Here is a 20,506-nt window from a genome sequence, read left to right as displayed (position 1 = left end):
TTTTAAAAAGAATAGAGCCGTGGAGGCTTAGACCTTTGGGCATAAGCCATTTTTTAAATAAATAAAGCTTGAAATCACTATTTCCACACACGTCACATAGGTTTTCACGAATTTTGAATACATTTACCAAACTACCTATCCTGAAATGATATCCATAAATGGTCAAAGTCGATTGATTATGACACACTTACTACGTTTTCTGCTACCGATGGGTTTCCCTATTCCTCGCTACCGTTTCCATTATCAGGGAGTGACGTATCATCATTGCGGCAACGAAATAACGGTGTGGCAGGACCTTCGTGTGATTCACTTGGAAACTAGGTGAGCTGTTTAAAATCCCTTTACCACCGCATTTTCTTGCAACGAAAAAGGATGATGGATAATGCTTGCATATTTTTCAATTCAGTCAATAATAAAACGCTCAATTTTAAATTATTCTAAGTAGGTATTCACTCTCTGTGTTAAAAAAAAACTAAAATAAAAATGTCCTATTTGCCTTCTACTTACTATGAAAATTCAATTTCAACTAAATATAATACGAGGTTTGTGGAACTGCAAACTACTACGCTATCGGCATGGACACGATTTTTGTTGGCTAATATTTTATCGAAGGATTTAAAGTCACGTTTCAACTGTCCCCACCAAAACACATGTACAAACAAAGTATTTTGTAGTTAATTTTCTTTAGAAGATAAGCTAATTTAGCAACCAAGCAAAATAAATGTTTTATCTACTTTTTGCAGAATATATTTTCACGTTTTCGTGTCATATAAACTTCTGCATTTCCTAGCTTGAGCTCGACAAGTATTACTACTGGAGTTGAATCTAAAGTATGAAATGTTTGAACACCCCGATACCTTTTCATTCTACTACGTTTAATTAGAGGCTTAGACTATGAAGATTGGAGAGCAATTTTAACTCCAATCACCCAACTTTCAGTTGCTTATCGCAGTCGTTCTAACTGAATACCACAGAATTTCAGTGATTAAAGAAATGCTTGAAATGATACGATAAATGGATACCTATTTAGTTGTGCAACTTTAATGTTTATTATATTTCTGTAACAATCTGTAAAAAAACTACAAAAATCATCTTGTCTCTTAGACCACCGCTGCTGCATAAGTTGCATCCAATCACACACCAGCATTCGGGGGGTTGATCGGCAGTGGTCGAATCTTACGAACAATAGATAATAACATGACATCGGGATGATGTAAATAATTAGACTAGTTGATAAAACAGGCCCATTGATTAGGGCCAAAATAAAAAATAAAGTTACTGCGACTGTCATAATATGCCGCCCATTGTTGTATTGCGGTGATATAATATTTATAAGCCCACTCATCAAGGGACATCTGTTTCACCAAGACATTCGTGAATCGAAGATGGCTACGGAAGATAAGGAAAGGAACCTACAGACTTCGCGGATGAAGACCAGTCGTTCAAGATTACTTATGATGGGTACATAATAATGGAAGAAGAAAAAAAATAAAAACAAGAGTAAACTGAGCAGTGCCACCCATTCACCAACAAGATGCCCACTGCAACGGAACCCCACTCAGCATTTATGCCGTGGCCCACGGTGACGAAGGCCACGGCGCTGGTTTTCAGTGTGCCCCATGCCGAGTGAGGGTCACGGACCATTGGTATTTATAATTGGCATTGGCATTAATAACCCATCGTGATGATATGTGGAAGATCTCATCAGATCAGAGAACTTAAAAATCCACATTGACTACTGACCAGAGAATTCTCAAGAGGTTTTGAGGCCTTTCGTTCGTTTCATCAGAAAGTCGTCCACTACTGGACAAAGGCCCCAAGGTTTTCGACAAAGACCGGTCCTGCGCCGCCCGCATCCAGGCACCTCCCGCGACCTTCACCAGATCGGCGGTCCGACCGTACAGCGTAGCTAACGGATTAACATAGATCTGAATTATCCATTGGACTCTTGGATCAAGTCGACTGCGAGTGAGGATTGCACCCCTGTTGCTAGCTGTTCAGCAGCACCGTATGTGACGTCAACAGTTCAGTCTATGATCCATTATGCCTAAGGAAGGTCATCGATATTAGAGTGTCGAGTCTACTACGCGGCCTACAAAAGACTCTAACGTACAGCCAATGTGGGCGGTGCTTTCCCCACTTTAGATAAAGCATAGCGCCGTTAATGTTACCTTGAAATAGTTTATTTGCAGTCTTTTCCAGTTTAATATGGCGATAAAACTCTTCAGAATGACGTTTTAGAACTAAAGCAGTATCGTCTGCAGCATAAAATATGTTACGTGTTATATTTGGAAGAACATTAATAAATAATAAAAACAATAGGAGGCCAAGAACGCTGCCTTGTGGCACTCCTCATCCAGATACTATTGTTTATTTACTATCTAAGTATATCCTTAGACTTTTTATAACAGCAGAAGTAAGCCGTAGTAATACTAGATAACTTTTCATAAATAGGATTGATAGATGGTTAATGACTGAAATAGATAAAAAGGCGGTAGATAATTTACTAATTACAGGGAGGTAATAACCCCGTTTGCTAAAAATGTCTGCCTGTATACAATACTTATTTTTTACTGACTTAATTGTGAAGAAAACGCATTGCGTAATGAGAAAAATAAATGCGTCAATAATAATCAATGCTCGTTCCTTTAGCTTAATAAACGATGAAACTGGAAAAAATCTGTTCATAAAGTAACATTCAATTCCGATGTGAATTCTTAATCGTTTCTTAGCGAAACCATACGACTTTATCGATGTAGAACTGTAGAGTCAAAGGAAGCTCAACAAGAGCTTACGATTAAATTCTGAAAATTGTTGACTATAAATGCTTACAAGTTAATTAAGTAATAGTCGGGCAATGTTAGGTGTTGTTACGATGATGGTACTTATAGAATGATACAATCTATATAAGCGAAAGGTCTCTGATTGACTGACTGACTGACTGACTCACTCACTCTTCACGAAATCTCAGAAACTACAAGTGCTAGATGAAGATTTTGCATGGGAGTTCCTTTTAGAACGTAGATGCTCATTAAGGATTTTTGAAAATCCACTCCTAAGAGGGTAAAACGGTATGCAGACGTACGAAGTCTTTAACACAAAAAAAACAGCTTAAAATTGCTGGTTTCGGCCACTAGGTAAATGGCTGGTTTAGCCCCATAGGTATCAGTAGAGCATCAGCCTATTCTTTATAGGCCTACTTGCCTGCATGTTATACAATGTTCCATGGACTATAAGCATTATTACGTTCTTCCACGATAAAAATAACACCCATTGAAGCGACAATGTCAGTTGTTTAATAATATTATCTCATTGTTAAAACCAGAGGCACCTTCCCAAACATTTAAGATTCGTCCATAGTATGGTATGGTGTTGTATGGGCCAGCCATAGTTGATTGATCGAAAAGCGGTCGACGTAAATTTGGGAATTAGATGGCATAATTATTTGAATTTCAAGCCACAAAAATTATTTTAGTCGCTAAAATAAAGATAGGTGGTGGCCGACTACCGGCAGATCGCCGACTTCATAGGGTTTGGCGCAAGCTACAAACTGCTTGAATAATTTTTACCGGGCTTAACACATACCTATTTCCCTTCTTTATTTTTATTTAGGTATTTCCTACATTGCGTAAACAAGATAGAGGCTTTTTAAACTCCATTTTGGCTAAATCACAAGAACCAAACTCGGTTCATCTAGGTAGGTAAGGTAAGTACATGTAGATTTTTATATATAGAATCTTATACTTACCAGAGTTATAGTTTCTACTCCATCACGTAAAGTTAGCAAAAACAAATTGTTCAAAATTTTAATCTTTTTCATAATGCACCAGTGCAAATTGTCCAAGGCTTCTTCCAGTTTTACCTTGTGAGATTTAACTAAGCACTTGACCTCTTTGGGACAATAGTGTGCCGTATTGGTTACATAAGTACCTAATACTCATATTATTAGTACGGGTCATACAGAAATATTGTCTGCAATTTGCAAAAATCTGCAATCACCTCGAAGTTAACGAAGTAAAATTAGCCATGCAAATGTGACACACTTTTATTTTCTAAATAGGCTAAACTGTACAAATTTCACTAGCTAGATTTCCCGTGACGACCCGGGAAGTTTTTATCCGTAGTTTTGAGGACTTCAGTCCTGTCATAGTTTTATAATGACTCAACAAAAAACCAAACGTGAACCCTATTCTTTCAACTTAGAACAAGCGCTCCTAACTTGTACCACTTTAAACCCTGATTAAATAATCATGAGGCGTCAAATAGCATCCATCACCCGCGACAGGCGGGGCCTGGCGCCCGTAAATCATGTTCTATGCTTAAGTTAATTGATAATGGGCTGGTGACGCGTGCCTAGACTCACATGTCGAGCGATCAGTTGGGTCTATGATCCATAGTTGGACGATCAGCCGTCTGCGCAAGCCGTAGTTGGGTGTGGGCGGGCTCTGATTGGCGGAGTACCTATGTTTATTACTACCCTTGTTAGTTGAGACGTCGTCTTATTGTAATTTAATGTCTTGAAAAATCTGTCAAGTGCGAGTCTGTCTCGCGCAAAAAAAGATTACGTACCCACACACTTCTTCACCCTCCTACTCGATCCTAGTACAGCGCATCTATGACGCCATTTCTATCTTACTCTACCCCTTGGTAATGTGCAAACATGTTCTAAATTAAAGAAATAGTTTTTGACGTCAGACATTTCTAGTTGCTGGATTCATTATTATACATATACTATAGTTCTCGGTCAGAGATCGAAGTCCCTAAGTGGGCTAATTTCCCTGTTGAGAATCACCCGTATGTCTGTCAACTGTCGACGCGAAGGTATTAAATATTAGATTAATTTAGCCATAAAGTCCCTTAGTGACCCCTACGCCTAATAATCTAAGGTTGTTAAGACATACAGGATATCTGTTGAATATAGTATCTTGTCCCTACACAAACACTACAAGTTTAGTCTAAAATATTACCTGTATCGACGTGCAATTTTATTTTATTGATAAAGATCTACCAATCATATAACAATGGGACCTACAGGAACGCTAGCTCGACTGTTATCAGCAGCCATCAGGCCTTATCTTCACGCCGATCATCAGGCGCCTCCCTCCAATAACGAGGCACACAATGGTTCATAAAGTCGTTAATTTGAGTTACATTTTGGCCAATAGGAATCGCAGAAAAAGCTTGAATTAGACCACATTAACTTATTAATAGGTCCAGCTTTAGGTCAATTAGCTAAGCTAATTAAGTATTTTTTACTATTATGTAAATTATAAGTCGCACCATAATAAGCAGATAGCAACTAACTAATAACTCCGGGTATTAATTAATCGATACTTACTCTCTAAGTGACATTAAATATGTCCCCGATTGCGATCCGGGATTCGAACCTGCAACAGTCTATCGCCGACGCGCGCTGCAGGCGTTGGTTCGGCCGAAGCTTTACAGGTATGTAGGTAGATACTTATTCGTACCTATAGTTTAGTTGCTTTGTAGGAGGTGATACTTCTCGGAGTATTAGTAGTATAGTAGGTAAGTACCTAAGCAAGAACAAATCTTAATAACTTTGACATAGATTATACTATAACAATACACAATAACATCTGTTCTGCCACGTGAAAGTGACTGTTTTTTCAAATTCACTGTTTTTATCAAATTCTACATCTCTTCAATTTTTTTTCAGCAGTAGAATTAGCCGGAATATAATCCTGTCTTGTAATTACGTAAGTATCAATGACAAATCTATTCAGTATTTATAGATTAGGTACACTTTTGCCCATCATGATCAAGGACATCGTTACACACACCATCTGTTCTTTATGATAATGTACCTACCCACCTACCTAAGATTAATCCCTCACACGAGCAGCAGTTCCAAAGTACATAACATTACTATGTTATGATGAATGTATTTAAATACTCTTGGTTTGATAAAACTCGTAAGTATATTTTTTGCCAGAACTAGCTACGTCTCTATTGAATCATACATGCTTTATAAAGGCTCAATAGATGTTATCAAGATTACATTAGTACCTGCATTACGTAATGAAGCCTAAAGGATTAGTGACATTCCGTATGGAGCGCGCGTCTGGCGCCAGACAGTTTTAAAATAAAAAGTCGCGAGACGCATCCGAAAACAGGACGTTACTATCTATTCTATCAATACACATGAATTACTTGACTCTATCTGTTTCTGTCTGTCCAAAGGTGAATGAGAAAGACAAATAGAACTCTAGGCTTAGGATTATAATGATAATCTATTTATATTTAAGAGGGGGTGGGTAAATGGTAAACACAAAACAGACACTTAGGTGGTAAAGGTCACCTGAAATGAAATTAAACTTTATTCAGTAGGTAGGTACGAGACACACGGCCACACTGTTAACTATCCATTTCCGTTTTTGCTCTCGCTCTCATCAAATGGTGATTCTTTGAGATAGAACGAGATGACAATGACAGGCAATGGATAGTTAACACTGTTGCCGATGGTACATAGGCCCTTTCCAGGGCACTTACACGTCCCAAATATAGCTCGCCCAACCACCACTTCGGGACAACATAATATGGGCTGGTGCTGAGAAGTGGCGGAAGAAACTCCGGCACCTATCCCTATCCCCCTAAACAAAATAACATTTTTTTTTACTATCCCGCGGATTTATTGCCGCAATGATTCTGCCAATGTCAAGTGTTCAAGGTGTGGTTCAAGGAGACACATACGAGTTCAAGGAGACGAATTTTAGGTAATGCAACAAAATAACATTCGTGATAGATCCAAATTACAGGCAGCGCCAAATACGAGTATGTAGTTCGTGACACCCAAAGTAGTTTTGGTTGACAACACGATCTTATTCCAGTTGTAACAAAAACCTGTGACAGGACCTGTTGCAAACGTGCTGACTACACTGCTGACTGAGTGACTGTACCTAAGTCCCAATGAGGGTTTTCGCGTTTTAAAAATCCGCCAGATGGCAATACGTAGACGCGAGGTCCAAATGCTGCATGATTGGCGGATTTTGACATGACATTGACAGATATTATGTCAAAATCCACCAATCATGCAGCATTTGGACCTCCCGTCTACATATTGCCATCTGGCGGATTTTTCAATCGCGAAAACGCTCATTATAATTATGTTAACTAACGACGAAAAAAATGATAAGTTCCTGCTCTAGCAGTTAAATTAAAGTTTTATTGCATAAATGAAAGGTTTTATAATTTTTTTCAGCTATTTATTTATTTATAAGATGAAAATATAAGCTTGTTATCCAATTGGTATATTAGGTACCATAATCATATTATAACGAAAATTGTAATGACAATCTTAAAACTCTATAAAATTCAATTCTAGACAGAATTACAATTATTTGGTCTACATCACAATTTACAATAAACTATCAATAAGTCCACTTATTTATATTTACAGGGTGTTAGGTAAATGGGTATATGAGCCGACACTAGCCCATGTTAACATGGGCTAGTGTCGGGTCATATACCCATTTACCTAACACCCTGTATAAATCATTATCAATTATTTTTTTAGAAACTACTTACAGGAATTACAATTATTGTATAAGTTTATTTTGAGAGAGCTGAAGGGATTTTGATGAATTTAGGCACAACGTAGATTATATTAATAGCTAACTAATAATAATTTGTACAATGAATGTCTAAAGCTAATTTTTCTTAGAACTATGTTCTATCTGCTAATGATATAGGTATGTTAACCACATAGCTACTCAGCTTATGAACATGGAAGAACCCACACAATCAATTTTAATTATTAATGAATGGTGGGGTCATAGTAATTACACTAAAATTATACACATAAATGTATAAATTAAGTGCAAAATGGCACTGGACTTGAACTATAATTTTACTAGCTTTCCGCCCGCGGCTTCGCCCGCGTAGAATTTTGTCTGTCACAGAAAAACTTTATCGCGCGCGTCCCTGTTTCAAAAACCGGGATAAAAACTATCCTATGTTCTTTCCCGGGACTTAAACTATCTCTATGCCAAATTTCATCAAAATCGGTTGCGAGGTTTAAGCGGGAAAGCGTAACAGACAGACAGACAGACAGACAGACAGACAGACAGAGTTACTTTCGCATTTATAATATTAGTTGGGATTCATGCAAGTTTTAATCAAACTCATTTACAAACTTGCTCTAAAATATTTAAGTAAGTAAAATTAATTACTGCATTTTGATACAAAGTCATGATTATGATGAAAAAATTAGGAATATAAGTAATAAATTGGGAAAACTTAACTGAACCGTTCTGAACCTGGCAGCCAGTATCAGTTAAATGTTAAAAAAATAATGTTTTTAGAACAATAAAAACAAAAACCCCTAAGCCATCTAAAATCTTTCTTCAAGTATTGCCATACCTCATTATCACATTAGATAATTACCATGAAGGTTCAACTTACTAGCATTCAAGGTGTTATAAATTTAAGAAGAACGAGTTAAAATAAATAAATCCTAGTCAGTGGTTTTGTCTTGACAATAAAGCCTTAAAAGTCAAAAGATATCAAAGTAATCTTTAAAATCTGTTTATAAACTACAGTCAGAGTCTTGGAGTTGTTTCTCCAGGAGTCTCTTCATTTTTTCAGGGACAGGGACGCCGGAATGCGCTGGCTTCGGGCGACGCTTCCACGACGCCTTTTTGCCGCTTTTGGTGACGCTACCGGGGACAGGAACCGATCTATTCTCTTTGGGCTTAGGCGTCGCTACCTTCGGGACCGTAGCGGTCCGTTGTCTCCCTTCCATCGTCACGTTATTCACTGAAACGTAAAAAATAAGAGTTAGAAACTGTCTGGAAAAAGACAATTTAACCATTGAAAACCAGCAAAAGGTGACTCATAATCACTATTAGGATTAATAATATAAATAATAATTACAGAAAACTACCTTTTAGAGGAGCTTTTTCCGGTTTCCTTACAGACATGGTCTTTTTTACACTCGATGTAGGAGTTCTGGCCTTAGTACCAGCCGTCTTTACAATAGTGCGTTGCACTTTTGGAGTGGCTTTCGGCGTCTCGCGAGGAGCCATAATATTTTTTCAGCACTTTTAGTCCACAAAAAAGAAATCCGAAAGCGGAGCGGACGCTAACTTTTTACCTTTCTTCAACGTTTACCAAATTTCAAAAATGACGTAGATGACAATGACATTGACAGTTCCTTCTACTATTTACAAAGCCTGTCGTCGTGACCATGAAGCTAAACGTAATTTGCGAGAGTGCGTGACAGCATTTAATCTTCCATTAAATTGACGAAAGAAAATTATTATCGTTTTTTTTAATCTGGGCGAGGCTTTTTTACATTTCAGATTCAACAAAAACAAATTATTGTTTTTTTATAACTTGGTAATTTACCAAGATAAAAAAAACTTAAACAACAAACTTCGTAAATGCTCGTGATAAGCGTGTTCCATTTTTTGATAAACCTTGCTACATTCAAACGATAATAATTAGTGATGGTTCTTTGTAATTATTTTAAAAACCTCGAGTCTCAAATAATTCCTTACTAGTTTAGATAATTTATAATTAGCCTGATAGTGGCAAACATTGGTCACATAATTACATATCTTTGAACAAAGTAAAGTTTTATCAATGTCTTAAATATCGATAAATATTTTTTTAATATCAAATGACATATTTTCTACTTAATTTAATTTGCAGTATATTTTAGTATTTAAATAAGATTTATTTTAACAAAAAAAATTTTTAACGATACCATGCATTTTTGGAGCAAAATTGATAAAATGATAACATTTAATGACACGCGGAATAACGGCAACATCGCTATTTGGCGTCCATCTTTAATCTTTGATGTGTTGTGTTGTTAACAAAAATTGTCCTGAAAATATTATTACCACCTCTACAGTAGATCTAACAGAAAAATTTCAATCTGCAATTTCACCTGCAAGCTACTGCAGCTAAATTTATCTTGGTACTGTTTATTAAATTCGATGTTTATCAAAAGTGTCACAGTATCATTAGTATCGTTTGTTCTACAAAAAAGTTTCACTGTAATTCTTTGCTATTGACCTACGTGCTAATTAATTGTCCAACCTTCAGATGTTTTCATTATATTTTTGTTTTAAAATATGTATATTTTTGTAATTTTCATGTGTGAAATGTACTAACTTTGGTTTAATTTATTCTTCTAGCAGATGAAGTGTGAAAATGGATAGGTTGAGTCAGTTGCGAGGTGAGGCGGGGACGTCCAGGGACTCCACGCTGGACACCTCGTCGCCGCCGAGCGAGTCGTACATGACCGCCAACGAGAGCTCTTCAAAATACTTTTCTCTGTCAGAAGTTGACTCCACCTTTGATATCTCACCTATAAAAGATGTTTCACTCGCGTCCGCCAATATGGAATCCGAGAAGACTATGACTGAATCGGACCAGTTGATATCCAACCTGTCTCCAATTGGAAAGAAAGACTTTTTGGAGGACTACAAAATTGGTAAACAGATAGAAGCAGCGAACATATTGTCGGGTGGTGTGGACATATTTGACGATAATGACAATTCATATGATGGTGATGAGCTTGTGATCGATGACAACGTTGATGTGGATGAGAAATCAAATCCTGAACTAAAGCTCACCGATACCACTGAAGCAACTCTTGTAGAAACCGAAGCTGTGCCAAGCAAAGACATGGAAGTGATACTTCAGATTGACGGCAAGAATGTGGATGCTATAGACATCGGTAACGGCCTATACTTGTACAGGAAGGAGGGGCGGGAGGAGCTGGCCGCCGTGCAGATCATAGATGATGACCAGCATCAGTCAAACTTTAAATTTCTAAAAGTTCGGTGAGTTTTTTGTATGTTTTATAAATTATTAAAGGTATTTATTTTATCTGAATTTTAGTATAATAATAACATAGGTATTGCCATAAGGAAGAATGTTACTTTGTATTCTAACATTGTGGTAAATAATCTTGTGTGTAGTAATTAAAATGTGAAGGAAATACTAGTATTTCGATTATTTAGACTACATCTTCTTTGTTGATATTTCTAGAACTGGTTTTAGTTACGACAATAAACATTATTTTTATTATTGTGTGATACAATGAGGTCAAGTGTTCCAATCAGGTTACTTTAAATAGATTATGTGTAATGATACTGTGTACAGTTTAAAATTTTTAATGTTCCAACATAGAAGAACTGCAAACTTGCATAATGTTCAGTTTTATAAATGAAAGCATGTGGATTTCCAGTGTTGAATCACTTATATCTGGTATGCTTTCTGGAAAGAGCAACTAAAAGTTATTATTTCGGATTATTGCACATTATTTACTGAGAATGGAGACCTAAATTGCACATGAAAATTCTATGATAAAAGATCAACTGTAATGGTTAATAATTTGTTAATATACCTAGTTAAAATGGGTCAACTTACAAAAGATTATTTCTTAAAAGTAGTAGTTACTAAGAATTTTAAATTTATTTTTACAGTGAAAATGCTGAAGGAAATTTGGAGGTTTATGAAGAAATTCAAATAGAAGTGCCCAAAGAAGTGGTGAGACTTAATTTATATTCATAGTATTTTACAATAATTACAGTAGTAACTGCATAATAACACTTTAATGTTTAGCAATTTTGCGAATCATTATGATTTGAATAGGGAATTTATGTATATCTGGTTCAAAATATTATCCCTTAAAATTAGAATTACAGTAGAACGCCGATTATCCGAATTAATTGGGACCGGGGTCGATTCGGATAATCGAAAATTCGGATAATCGGACATAGACTGGTAATAAAGAAAAAGTGTGTTAAAAACGAACTGTCACACATAGAATAAACTTTAATAACTGTGTTTACAGTTCTACAATAACGTTTAGTTGAAATATATCTAGACTCCTGAAAGTTCCAACTAGTTACAACATAACAAAATAAAAATTACTTGGTTTTAATTTTTTATATTACGCTTAGGACCGATTCGGATAATTGGCGATTCGGTTAATCGGCGTTCGGATAATCGGCGCTCTACTGTACTCATTAAAATTTTTAAATGATTAGAATAAAAAAAGTAAAGAATTGTTAACTTATGTTTGTTGTAATTTTTATTTCATGGCATGATAAAATTTCTGTATTTATTGCATACTCATTCTGATTTTCTTCTTTTCTTTTACAGCCTGTGAAAGAAGAAAAAGGTGTCAGTAAAAGTGTTCCACATGTCCCAATAAAAGACATAAACAAAGTAATTAGTGAATCAACCAGTAATAAAATTACTGAAAGGAAAACCCAACCTCAAAATATTTCGCCGCCGGCAGTTGCTGTGGTGAAGGAACCAGAAGAGGAGACAAATAAAGAAGATCAGCCCGAACCTAAATCAGGAGCTAGCAAGAAAATGAAATTTAGTGACTCTAGGAAGTCCCCAGTTATAGGCAGTTTTACACCTATGACATTCCATTCAACACCAAATAAAGAAGGGATTCCCCTCACCAAAACAATGGTGGACCAACAGTTGCACCCCAGCAGACATTCAGATAACATTAAAAAAACCATTGAGGTCCACACTGACAGTGCCAAACAAAGAACCGTAGAAACATCAGGAAAAACGAAAGATGATGATAAAAATAAGCCTGTATTGGCTGAAAAAAATACTTCTGGTGATAAAAGTAGTGTAGTAGAATTAGGTTTAGATGTCAAAGACTTGTCAAAAGATATTACAGAAGTTGATGTCGAAAAAGAAGATAAAATGATAGAAGAGAAGTTGGTGATTGAGGAAAAAGATAATGAGATGGTGATTGAGAAGAAAGATAATGAGTTGGTGATTGATATAAAAGAGAATGAAATTCTCGAAAAAGATGAAAACATTAAACTGGATAAGGAACTCAACAAATCTGAAGAGACAGAAGCTAAGTCGGCTGATTTAAGTATAAATAATGACAAGAAATCATCAGAACCCTTAGTTGTTGAAAACGAAACAAGTAAACTGGAAATTGAAGAAGATCCTAAAATGGATATTATTGAGGAAACTGCTTTACTTGCTCCAGAAACTAAATTATCTGAAGTAATTGATGTTACTCCACCTCCAGTTGAAAGTAATGTTAGCGAGAAATGTCAAATCCCAGAGTTAGTTAAAGAAAATGAAAAGAACACCAGTACATCTACTGATAACAAAGATTTAGAAAAAGTTAGTAAAGAAACTGTAGCTAAGAGCGATATTGAATTCACCAATGTAGATAGTAGTGTTAATAATAATGCAAAGAAAGTTGTTGTGGACAACCAATCAAAAGCTACTGATGAGGTGGATAACATATTGGTCACTGACAATATTGAAAACAAAAATCACAAAAATATTAATACTTCTGATATTACCGCTGCTAAAGAAATTGTAAAGGCTATGTGCACTGACAATATTGACAGCAAAATTGTGAAAAAGATTGATACAACTGATGTTGCTAATACTCAAGACATGGTAAAAGATGAAAAGAAGGAGTCTCAAGCTACGACCATTGATGCTACCAAATCGTCTTCAGTTGAGGATTCGACTTCTTCAGTTAATCTTTCAACAAGTCCAATCCCAGTCAACATTTCTAAACCGTCAAAAGTAGAAGCAGGAATTAAGCAGAAAGAAGATAAATCAGATAAAATAGAGAAACAGGATGTGACACCAGAAAAGAAAGACATTGATGAACCAAAAGATGTAAAACCAAAATTACCCCAGGAACAAAATAACGATACTCAAGTGAATACAGACAAAAAGCTTGCCAACACCTTGCCCAGCATAAATTCAGATGTCTCTGCCACTGGCGTGGCTTCTAAAGGTGACCCCAAAGTGCAATCTGCTGCCACTATAAAGGAACTAAAAGAAATTAATGCACAAGCCGTCAAGCCAGTCCCTGCAAATACCATACCGCAAACTAAAAATGAACCAGTCGAAAAGAAAACTTTACCCAAAGCGACATCGACTACTGAAACAAAGCCAATCAACAATAACCACGCGCCTGTACCTTTCGGCAAATGGACCGAAGCGAATCGCCAAGCTTTCCTCAATAAGATAAAGGAGACGAAAGTGCCTACAAATAGTTCTAATGGAAAGCAAATAAAGAATTCCAACGATTTAAACAGGAGAGATGTACTGAAGAAAATAGATAGTCAAAGACAATCCAGTATAGCTTCTGCAAAGGCTCAAGAACTGAAAAATGACAGTCAAAGACAGTCGAGCATTAACACTGCAAACGCTCAAGATTTCGGCAGCGCCAATAGAATGGGTGTTAAGAAGGAAGCAGCTGCGCTTGCTGTCAAACAGGCGGTGCCGCTCGAAAGTAGATTACCTGTCAAAACAGAACCGCCTATCTTAAAGAACAGTTCAGCTCCTGTGAAGAAGACTATTACTAAGCAAGAAACAATTGTTAAACCACAACCTCAAACTGAAACAGTAGCTAGTTCAGCCATGGATCTTAAAAAGGATATACAAAAAAGGAAAGAAATTAATAATCAAGATCTAATTGACAAGACCATTGAAGAAATAATCAATAGGCCTATCCCTGCGAAAACTCCCCAGGAAGAACAGTCTCAACGTTGTTTTGACGATATTGAGAGCCAGATGAATGAGTTGCATGGCAAGCCTTTCATTGAGCGTCCTATTCATGAACTGCCCCCTGCACAGAAGCTTGGACCTAAAACATATCTGAAACCAGAATTACAACAGGCCAATGTTAGCAAACCCAGCAAAATACCTAGTCTCTTACCGTTTAGTAAAACCCAGCAGGCTGGGCTCAAGGAAAACGCGCTTGACATTGATTCTGAAGAAGAAGTTATTATTGAACATGAGCCCATCACTGGCGATATGGATCTAGACAAAAAGAAAACTACAAAATTAGTAATTTCAGAAAAGCTTCCTGTTTCTGAAACTGTTACCCTGATAAGTAAAGATTCCTCTAAAAAAGAAACTATTATTACAGAAACTGATTTTGATAAATTTGTTAGGCGTAATTCTATAAGCTATGAAAACTGCTTCACGGTAAACTTTGATGGCAAAGACCCTCACAACGTGATACAAAGTATAGTCCAGAAAGATGTGGTGTTGAAAACCTACTCTAAAATAGACTCGTCAAATCATGATGCTAAAGTTATATCACCTCGTAAGCGTGATCTTTTCGCCCAGAATTGTCTTCCAAACACAAAGTTTTCGAATACAGTAAACGAAGACGACGGTAAAAACTATCAGTCCAAAGTTAAAATGGCTTATCAGACAGCAATGACTGCTAAGAAAAAAATGGAAAGACCGATCCCTATAATTGAAGATAGACCTGTCAAAGTAGTTTATATGGACACAAACACTGAATTTATATCTAACCAGCTAAATGTTCAAGGCAAAGAATTATCACCAGCTAAAAAACTTCCACCAAGCGTTGAATCGGCTACAACTGTTACAACTGATTCTTTAGACTCAGATAATACATTAGATTCAATAGAAGAAGAAAAATTGGTTGATGAAACAAAAAACAAAACAAAACACCAGAGGAAGCAAGTCTTAACCCCCGTTGAGACACCTGAGCTGGAACTAATTGAGCCAGATGATTTAGGAATTGAAGTTTCGCCCAAAAAGAAACGAAAGACTGAAGCTGAGAAAAATACAAAAACGCTTGTGCCTAAAAAATCGTATTTACTCGGCCGTGGAAACACGATAGAAAACGCGCCCTCAAAGTCATTTGATTTGATCAAGACTTCGCAAAGGGAATCTCTGAGCCATGATCGTTCTCACATTGCTCATAAGAATACCGCGTCAGCCATAGATAGTTTGGTAAAAGCTGCTGAATTATTAGAAACCCAATCTGGTCAAATTCCTGCGAAAGCACCAGATACTCCGTCGTCTGACAGTCAACAAAATACACCCGTCAAAAGAGGTAGAGGTCGTCCTAGAAAAAATCCTTTACCAGAGGGAGCCACTGATAAGACTAAAGTTCCAAGTCCGCAAAAGAAACCGAGATTAATTGATGCTAAAATCGTCAAAAGCAAAGATACAGACGATGATGATTGGAGCTCTGATGACGATGCAATAGTAAAAGAAAATTGGACAATGGGTAAGATCAATCAAAACATAGTTTGCCCAATATGCAACAAATTATTCCGCTCAGAGAATGTAGTCTTTAAACACGTTAAGCATTGCTCGGGTCCTTCACCTAGTCGTTCTGATTCTGAAAATAAAAATCCAAGGAGACTTAGAGAATCCCAGGAGTCCGAATCAAGGTCCTACGAGAGTAAATCTGATGATATGGAGATTGAGGAACCTGACACTTCGCTCAAAGATGTTCGTAAGAAACGTAAATCCAAAGATTCACAACGTAAACAGAATGATAAAGATGAAGTCATTGTAATTGAAGATACACCTCTTAAAGCTAAGTCAGACAAACGAGAAGAAGCCAAACAAGTTGAATTGAAAAAGCCCACAAATAAAAACAAATTGCCAGACAAAGCTAGCAACCTCGTATGCGAGTTTTGCGGGAAGACGTTTAGGCAACTATCGTACTTAGTTAGCCATAAATTACAACATGGTAAAGATGCAAAGAAACCAGAAAATGAATCTGCTAAGACCAATAAATCCGTTTTTAGCTGTGAAGTCTGCAAAAAAGAATTCAGGAAACTACATCACTTAGCCCAACATCGCCTAATGCATAACCCGAGCAGTGGTTCTGCTAAAATGTCACGAAAGAGTTCCTCGGAACAAAGTGAGAATAAGTCAAAAGAGCAAAGTACATTAAAGCAAAGCGAAGATCCAAGTGCTGGATTCAGATGTGAACCATGCGATAAGTCTTTCAGGAAACTTCACCATTTAGTGGAACATAGAGAAACTCACGACGGAATCAATAGGCAGAAGAATACTTCCACAGTGCAAACTAACACAGAAAAACTTCCGGCGCCCCCACAGTGTGATATTTGCAAGAAAACTTTTAGAAAATTACATCATTTAATAGAACACAAGGAACAACATACGGAAACCAGTTCGGAAAAGTCAGACGACAAAAGTATCAAAAGTTCATTGTCAACTAAAGATATCATACATGAGTGTTCCCTTTGTTACATGGTGTTCCCTAATGAGCACTCTTTAACTAAACATACAATAATTTGTCAAAGAAAAAAGAGACAGTCGGCCTCCAAACAAGTAAAGCAATCTGAAGAGACTGAATTAAGTCAAGACCAAGAAATAATTAAAACAGACGAAAATAAAATAGAAAACGAAGATGAGGATGTTACAATAGTTACCGACGAAGTTGTTATTAAGGAAAAGCCTGCTCAAGAGATACCAAAAGATCAAATCAAAGACAAAGTTGAAAATAAAACAGAGATTGCAGAAAAAGGTGATGTAAAATTAACGACACCAGTGGTGCTAAATGAATCTCCAATACCCAATCACGAAAAAGAGAAAAAAGAAGACAATAAACCCACTGAGCCTATCAAGCATAATCTTCCAAAAGCAGAGGTGGTCCCAGATGTGCCTGTTAAAGTTAAAAAAGTAGAAGATAAAGAGGTGAAACCGAGTGTTCAAGACACATTGCGGAAGAAGACCCCATCAAAAGACAAAGTAGCACCTACTGTTACTAAACGGCACAAACCTAATCTACCACCACCCGTCGTCGAACCAGAACTCCCTAAACCTGCAGAGTCCAGTGATGATGACGAAGTCCGGTACATGTTAAACCCAGATTACAAGTTTGAAGACAACGAAGGAAAGTTGTTCATGAAAGTCAGAGCGAATAAGCGTAATTCTCTCCAAATCGAAAGACCGAATTCAAAAGATTTAGTTACAAGACGAATATCGTTACAGCATCCTCTTAAAGTCCCGCGTCTAAAGGCCAAAGCTGTCCAAAACAAAGTGACGCCGGCCAATCCAACAACCTCGACGAAAACAGTTGCCAAAGCCCCAAAATTGGAACCGGTGCCCTCCACCGATTCCGACGACAGCGACGTCAAATATTCTTTCCCCAAAAACATCGCTGACAAACTTCCAAAGTCAAATATTCCAGAACCGTCGTCAAAGGAGCCCGCGAAAAAGATACAGAGAAAATCATTGGCGGATAAACGAAAATCCCTCAGCAGCATAGCGAAGAGAAAGTCATTGGGAAAATCAGTCGGAGCAAAACTCAAATCGAAACCGTCTCCCGCGAAGCAAGTCAGAAAACGTGAGTACACTCATATCACAAGTTCAAAATTTACTTACCATCGACCACAACGGTTGTTATAATAATAAACCTACTTTCAGGAACAACAGAAGTCGAGCACAGGTGCGACTGCGGGCAACTATTCAGCAGCGCGGCGCTGCTGGCGCGCCACACCACGCTCGCGCACACGCCGCCGCGCGTCCGGCGCCGCCGCTCGCCGCCGCCGCCGCCGCCGGACGCCAAGCCCCGCAAGTCCGGCGTACCCGCCGCCAAGCCCCGCCCGAGTGCCGACTCGCGGAAATCCAGCGTCAAAAGCGACGTCGGCGCACCCAAAACCGCGCAGCCCACTAAACGGAAATCCAGCATGAAACTTGAACCCAAAACGCCCAACGAACCTCGCAAGTCGCCCAAAAGCAGCGAGAAGACGGACGCGAGGAGCGCTCCGATCAACGCCAAGCTGAGGCGATACGCCGCCCACAAGGGAGTGCCCGTCCCGGAGAAGATGAGGAAACTTATGGAGAAATCTAAGAAGTGATCCGACGGTTCGGGCCGGCTCTAGATTGGACTGAGTAACATTTCCCTGGATTATTTCGGAAATGATAAGCTAAGAGGTATGTTAGGCGAATCGCTAGTTTGTATATTTATAGATGAAATCGCGCATGCAACGCTCACAATGACGTAACATATGGACCATTGTAACATAGAAATATTTTTACACAGCAGTGGACTAAGTTACATAACAACATCAGGTATAACGATATTTTAGTGGGTTTGTAACGCGTTGATTTGTCTATGTATTTGTAAATTGCAGAACTTCATTAGATGAATATTTTGTCAATTTGTTCTACAATTAGGTAGTTATATGTATGTATCTATAAGATTAACTATTTATATTTTATTAGCGTTAAGAATTACAAACATTTGGGTTATTTTCAAACAGTGCAATTCAAATTTTCAACAATGACTTGATTGTTGATGATTTAATTAAAGTTTGTCATTACCTACATACTTACATAATAGATGTCTTGTCAATTATTTTTTACAGTCGCGTTATATTTGGTTTATTTTAATTATTGTACCACACATATCTATCTACCGTTTTCACTGTATTATTACGTAGTTAAAAAAGAGCTTACGTTTTTATAAATGTAAGTAGATTTTAATAAATATTATAAATAATTTTGTGAGCTTCCCAATTATGCAACCTTTAGTGCTTTGTTGTAACGTATGATTTGGTATAATAATATAGTGAAATATTGATAATAATTAATATAATCAGATTTTTCTGATTTCATGAATTAATAAAATTTAAAACCTAAATTGAAGAGATTTTATCCATAAAAAAGTAAGACCAAAAATGATATTTTGGAAATTAAAAAATTTATTGCATAAGTATATTACCTTATCATTTTAGCTGGTTAGATGGATAGTAAGGAAGTAAATTCCTGGTTACTGTTTGTTAAAATCTTGTTCATGTTATACATTGACAACATCATGATAATACACGAGAGTTTTACTGTAAATTGTAGAGGGCTTGCTTATTGATAGATTTAACCCCACGATTCTACTGGTTCTGCTCACTCATGACCAGTGTCTAAGCGGCCCCTGCAGTGCATTCTATAAATGCCATTAATTTACTGTAATACTCCTAAAATTTTATAGTATACTAGGACCAAAATATTTATCAAATTCTCTGTTTGTAATGGTAATAATATATTATGTTGTTTTTAATTTTAAATAATGTTTATTGTATTTACTCTCGTGACTAACTGTAAATGTAATTAATTTTCTAAAGTAAAACAGTAGACCGTGTCTCGTGAGATTTATGTTTTAGAAGCATTTAACATAAATTTTATATATGTAGATGATATCATTATTTTTAATATGATGATGCAATTTTGATTAATGGGTTATAATAAACTGTCTAAAAACTATAGTGGTATTTTATTATTTTTAATGCACTTGTTTAACCTTCCCCAGAACGGATGAGTAGCTCTAGCTACCTACTACTCGGAAAGTAACCTTACTGATGTACACATTAATAAAATTTAATTAAATGGACTATACACACCACCACACAAAACCAGAAGCAAAGATACATACGAGACGCTCGGTAATGCGCACGTTACGCGGTCTTATCGTTATAAAGCGATTTATTCCAGACGACTTATAGAACAAGTAAATAGTTAACTTGTTCTAAAGGAAAGGGAAAACCCTTTGACCTAAGGTCATAGACCTTGGAATCAACCAATGTGCTTATGGGTTTCAGAAGCCTAAAAGCATTCTATAGTGGGTGAATAGCAGGAATCTTGATCATGGTATTGTAAGAAAAACCGTTGCGCGAATTAAATAGGGGGCTTGTGTGTGTTCATGTAAGTAAAAAGA

At 36.9% G+C, this 20,506-nt stretch overlaps 1 protein-coding gene across 2 annotated transcripts; it reads left to right on the top strand.

Moving 5' to 3' along the window:
• Positions 1-9,807: 9,807 nt before the first annotated feature.
• LOC135074036 (uncharacterized) lies at positions 9,808-20,055 on the top strand. Of its 2 annotated transcripts, none has more exons than XM_063968342.1 (5): positions 9,808-9,946; positions 10,170-10,817; positions 11,463-11,526; positions 12,145-18,142; positions 18,223-20,055. In XM_063968342.1, exons 2-5 carry the CDS (start codon positions 10,183-10,185, stop codon positions 18,654-18,656), a joined length of 7,131 nt encoding a protein of 2,376 aa, XP_063824412.1. In that variant the 5' UTR covers positions 9,808-9,946; positions 10,170-10,182; the 3' UTR covers positions 18,657-20,055. The 2 variants fall into 2 exon arrangements, with proteins under 2 accessions (XP_063824412.1, XP_063824411.1); XM_063968341.1 differs by having other exon boundaries at positions 10,167-10,817.
• The last annotated feature ends 451 nt before the right edge of the window (positions 20,056-20,506 follow it).

The sequence above is a fragment of the Ostrinia nubilalis genome, chromosome 8 (genome assembly GCF_963855985.1).
Source record: "Ostrinia nubilalis chromosome 8, ilOstNubi1.1, whole genome shotgun sequence".
Taxonomy (NCBI): Eukaryota; Metazoa; Arthropoda; class Insecta; order Lepidoptera; family Crambidae; genus Ostrinia; species Ostrinia nubilalis.
This window is presented reverse-complemented; position numbering and strand designations above follow the sequence as displayed.

What these genes read in the sequence shown, in the direction of transcription:
- LOC135074036 (XM_063968342.1), top strand. Translation starts at nt 10,183, where the DNA reads ATGGATAGGTTGAGTCAGTTGCGAGGTGAGGCGGGGACGTCCAGGGAC. An exon ending in TTTAAATTTCTAAAAGTTCG is followed by an intron (nt 10,818 to 11,462) that starts GTGAGTTTTTTG and finishes TTATTTTTACAG; the next exon opens with TGAAAATGCTGAAGGAAATT. An exon ending in CGCGAAGCAAGTCAGAAAAC is followed by an intron (nt 18,143 to 18,222) that starts GTGAGTACACTC and finishes ACCTACTTTCAG; the next exon opens with GAACAACAGAAGTCGAGCAC.